General features: G+C 34.7%; 1 protein-coding gene across 1 annotated transcript; it reads left to right on the top strand.

Annotated features, from left to right (window-relative positions):
* Window positions 1–1,345: 1,345 nt before the first annotated feature.
* LOC133322206 (spaetzle-processing enzyme-like) lies at window positions 1,346–3,065 on the top strand. The gene is made up of 3 exons (XM_061531243.1): window positions 1,346–1,622; window positions 2,204–2,616; window positions 2,685–3,065. Exons 1-3 carry the CDS (start codon window positions 1,346–1,348, stop codon window positions 3,063–3,065), a joined length of 1,071 nt encoding a protein of 356 aa, XP_061387227.1.
* Window positions 3,066–5,046: the final 1,981 nt, after the last annotated feature.

Here is a 5,046-nt window from a genome sequence, read left to right as displayed (position 1 = left end):
CCAAACCCAAATTGTACCAAATATAGTACGATTTAGTACTTTTCGTACACATAAGTAAAAAAATTCCAAAACTACGTACATTTCAGTAATGTTACTTTCAATTTTCAGGATTCCAGCTCGATTTGTACCTCCAAATCAAATTTGTTATAGTACCATATAGTACTTTTCGTACAAAAGCTTTCCTCTCCTCATATCGATCATACTTCTCAACCTTAATTTGCATTCCGAATTTCAAGTTTTTAGCTCAATACATTCACATGCTACGAAATTGTACCAAATTTAGTACATTTCAGTACTTTTCGGATACTTATAGTTTGAATTTCCAAAAAGCCCTTTTCTACATCTATTCTACACTCCATCAGTGACCCAAATTTCAGAGTTCTAGCTAGACTGGTTCGCCAAATACAAATGATACCATATTTAGTACTTTTCGTACCGTTCTAGTACGAATTTCTAAAAACCCAGCCTTATATGACACCTTTGGACCAAGAGTAACCCTCACCTAAAATTTCAAGATTCTAGTGTGTTGATGATCGAAAACTCGTAAATGTTTTTCAGCGTCTTCGACCAAAAAAGGTGGCGCTTTGGGCTCAATCCTTGAAAAGGATCATAACTGATGACGATGATCATGTTGGATATATGGCTATAAAGTGAAACAATTATTCATTATAACCCGGTTTCCGGCTGAGAAACCTGATTGAGGATTCCTCAAAACCTTTCCAAACGAGAAGTCCTGATATTCAGGAAATTCCTTACTTCGAGTCTTTTTGATTTCAATTGATGTTCGCGCCATATTGTAATTCCGTTGCCCGTTTTCAATTTCATTATATGCTACAATAAGTGTGGTTTTTCTACATAAATTCCCCGCTTCTTGAGGTTCGTTTTCAACTCAAATATATAACTCGATGTAATGCCGTAGGTACTGCAGTTACCGGCAAAATGCCATGAATAATACCGATCTTTTATTAGAATATGGTCGAGTATTGAGTTTTGTTGGTATAAAACCAAAGATATGCTACTGCATTGTATTCATTCCAATCATAGAGTAAAACAATTAACAACACAATATCGGATATATAGAATTATAAAAAATCGAAACGGAAATACAAATCTGCAAATCGGAATAGTACACAATAACTGAAATAAAAGTGAAAAGAATTAAAGAAAATAAACGGAAATTCGAAAAATAGTTAAGGTGGTTACCAAAATTCGAATGCAGTCACAAACCCGGTTACTAAACACAATCGTATTTATTTTTTTACTGTGTGTTGTTGTTGTTACTAAAGGTGACAACTATTTGCAATGTTCGGTTGCCACCCACAGTGGCAGTTGTGTACCAATCAAAATGTGCCCAATACTCTATGAACAATTTCAAATTTTCAAAAAATTAACCAAAGAAGAACAAGCATTGATACGGAATTCTCAATGCGGTTACGATGCGAGAATAGAGGATCGTGAAAATAGGGTTTTGGTTTGTTGTCCCCAAAACACTGAACAGTGTGGAGTGGTTAAGAATACGGCGTCGCATTTGAGTGCTGGAAGTAAACCCATCGATGCGAAGATACCTATAAATGATGGAGAATATCCATGGATGACATTGATCGAATATGAGTACAAAGAAGGTAAATATGAGTGTGTGTGTGTGATATTTGTATTGCATCAATGGAAGGGGGGTTATGCGAATGACATGGCAACCCTAATTCTACGCATCTTGCGAACTCTAATCAAGAAATAATTCTGTCATGGACTATGGATACCCAGGAAAATCAGCTGATATTAGTTGCAAGATCTTTTAACAAGGTCAGCCAGTAAGCGAAAGTCAGCTATTTTTTCTCAAGTCGAATGTCAAAAATGTTTACTTTGTTTACGTTTTCATTATGTAAGTCAATGCACAATAATGGATTTTGACAGCAAATTTCAGAAACAGTTGGTATCCAGCTGATCTCCCTGAATAACCTTATTAATATGCCTCGATACGTACCCTGTAGGAAATGGCTACAGTAAATCAGTACTGACTTGTCACCAATACTGTGGACTGACTATACCCAACACACTGCATTTTACTATTGACATTTAACATGTGCTTCTCACTGAAAATGAACTAGTGACACAATTTTTGCGGTTAGCAACCCATTTTATTAACTCGACCCTGTGTCATACCAATTTATATTAAATATCACCCTTCCCACTTGTTTCCTTGCAGATCCCAGCAAACACGAATATCTATGCAGTGGCAGTTTAATCAATTCCAATTACATCCTGACAGCAGCTCATTGTGTCACCAATAAGAAATGGACAGCCAAACGTATTTGGTTGGGACATTCAGATCAAAATAATGCCATCGAATGTTTAACCCAACCAGGTGGTAATTACCCCACAACATTTCAATCGCTGGAAATCGATAAAATCTTTATTCATCCCAAATATCCTGAAAATTTACATCATGATATAGCACTGATACGCCTTGAAAGTTATGTGGAATTTTCGCAATTTATACGACCAATATGTATACCCTTTGATAATCATCTTAAATCTGAGAAACTGACAAATACCTTAGCGGAATTTGGCAGTTGGGGTGTGGGTAGTCAATTTGAGGGAATCAAAAGCACAACCCAAGTTATGTGGAATTTTCGCAATTTATACGACCAATATGTATACCCTTTGATAATCATCTTAAATCTGAGAAACTGACAAATACCTTAGCGGAATTTGGCAGTTGGGGTGTGGGTAGTCAATTTGAGGGAATCAAAAGCACAACCCAGTTCAAAATGCCTCTGAAGATATGGGACACGATGGTGTGCCGTCAAAAATATCGAACAACATTTTATGATGTCAATGTGAATTATGATTTGTGTGCTGGCGGTGTGGAGGGTGTCGATACGTGTTTGGGTGATTCGGGTGGCGCCCTAATGCATTCAATGCATGCGGGTCACCGCGAAAAGAAATATTTTGTGATCGGTGTTATGTCCTATGGCAAAAAGGAGTGTGGTCTGAAGGGTTGGCCCAGTGTTAGTGTTGATGTTCAACGACATTTGCCATGGATATTGGCGCATTGGAGGCAATAAATTGTCAAGGGAGGGAGAAAGTGTGGCAAAGCCGGGAAATAACTTATATTTTAGACTGTGATATTATACATTTATTTTTTGTGTATAATTTATTTGTTATTAATATTAATTTATTTAATTCTAATACTTAAGTACAAATTTTTTGTGATACTATTTTTTACCAAATATATTGCCCTAAAAAGGATTCAAATAAAAACACACGCACATTTTATTTTCTTCAGCATTAAACAGCAAAGATTTCTAAATCAATCCGATCATTATTCATTCCGTGAGAAAGTGCCTAATTTACTCCTTATAAATATTATCATTTAATTAAATTAAGTCGCTCTTAATACAATTAATCATTTTGGCATCCAACTCTCCTAATTATACGACAAGTACATAAATCTTTAAAAACTGTGTAATTTATTGCAGTCGATTAAAGGATAATATGGGAGTCCCTTTAAAATATCTGCTGCACTGTTTTTGGGGGGGCTAACATCAAAATTATATAGACACACACACTCGAAATATAATTCATATGTGTTAGTTGAATTAAAAGAAAATATCATTTCCTATTTTTCAAATAAGAGTCATCCGATTCATAATTTCAAAGAAAAAATCAGCAACCATTTTTAATTCTATTGTGAAAACTAACCTTCGATAATGAGAATTATATTTATAAGGGGGTATGTACTTCACACCGACATACCCACAGCATCTCAATTGTTTTCTACCGGCAATATCAGCGAATGTGGTGATCATGTGGTCGTATGATAAGCTTGGTTATGGAATTACAAAGCCATTGAGGAGATGCTTTGGCTTTGTAATTTCATAATCGAAGTGAATCGGTTATAATTAATATAACACAATAATGAATGAAGAATATGCCATGTGGTACATGCGTTAAATCAGTTGGGAGTTCCAATATATATATAATCATTATAAAATACATAATCTATTACAGTCCATTCGAACTTGAGATGGGAAGAAGCCTTTTCAAAATACCTAAAATAGGGCTGTATTGTTGTGTGGAGGCTAAAGTGAGAATTCAATAGACAAACGCCCAATATATCATTTAGAAATTTATTATTCTTAATAAATGGAAATATATGTTCCTATTACATAAAAAGAGTAAACAGGTTTATTATCTCAAAAAAATCTTTGTGACAATTAGGTACTTCTCACATACACACCCACTCCAGCTCAGTGGTTTTCTAACGGCAATATCAGACAATTTCATAAGTTGGAGGTGATTCGGTTATAAATAATGATGATTGAAGAATATGACAAATGATACTTCCGTTCATTGTGTTGGCAGTTCACTTCCGATTCTAAAGCAAGTCTTTTTTGAAGAACATTTTTTTAACCGCAAAGTGTTAATTCCTTTAAACGTCAATTGTCATACCCTGCATTATCGAGTCTGTCACCTCAAAATATTCAGAATAAAATTGTATACATATTTTTTGCCGTCTGTCTGCCGAAATCACGATAGTGGTCCTAATATTTTAGATAAAGTCTTGAAATATTGCATATATGTATGTACATGTATTGCTACTTCTCATAGGATATTTGTATTGGAAATGGGTTCTCCCAATATTTGGTATTTTGTATTCTCATTAGGTGTCAAATCTTGGTACCAAAAATTATAAATATCAGTTCATAATTGATTGTAGCCCTCATGTATAGGTCCTACCTCTCTTTAGGTATTTTGATGGTATGAAAAATGGTCCGTTACCCCCCAATATTCTGTATTTAATGTGCTCACAGGAGTCAAATCTTTCTACAAAAAAAAAAAAAAAAAAAAAAAACAAACAAAAAATGTCAATCTTTGGGCGCATTCCTCATATAAAGATCCAGTTCCTTTATTGGTATTTTTATGGTCGTAGGAGCATCTTCCAACCGATATATCTTATATATCTTAGCATTACAAAGTGCCCAATTTTCCAATCTGAACATCTGCAGTTTGGTATTTCGTTTTCTCATGTCAGTAATATTTCAT

This window comes from Musca vetustissima, unplaced genomic scaffold (genome assembly GCF_032173495.1).
Source record: "Musca vetustissima isolate MV318-11 ecotype Yass unplaced genomic scaffold, APGP_CSIRO_Mvet_v1 utg39065, whole genome shotgun sequence".
Classification (NCBI taxonomy): domain Eukaryota; kingdom Metazoa; phylum Arthropoda; class Insecta; order Diptera; family Muscidae; genus Musca; species Musca vetustissima.
This window is presented reverse-complemented; position numbering and strand designations above follow the sequence as displayed.

Excerpts from the sequence above, each read along its gene's own strand:
- LOC133322206 (XM_061531243.1), top strand. The coding sequence starts at position 1,346 with ATGTGCCCAATACTCTATGAACAATTTCAAATTTTCAAAAAATTAACC. Across the intron at positions 1,623-2,203 it reads CGAATATGAGTACAAAGAAG|ATCCCAGCAAACACGAATAT; the intron begins GTAAATATGAGT and ends GTTTCCTTGCAG. Across the intron at positions 2,617-2,684 it reads GAATCAAAAGCACAACCCAA|AAACTGACAAATACCTTAGC; the intron begins GTTATGTGGAAT and ends CTTAAATCTGAG.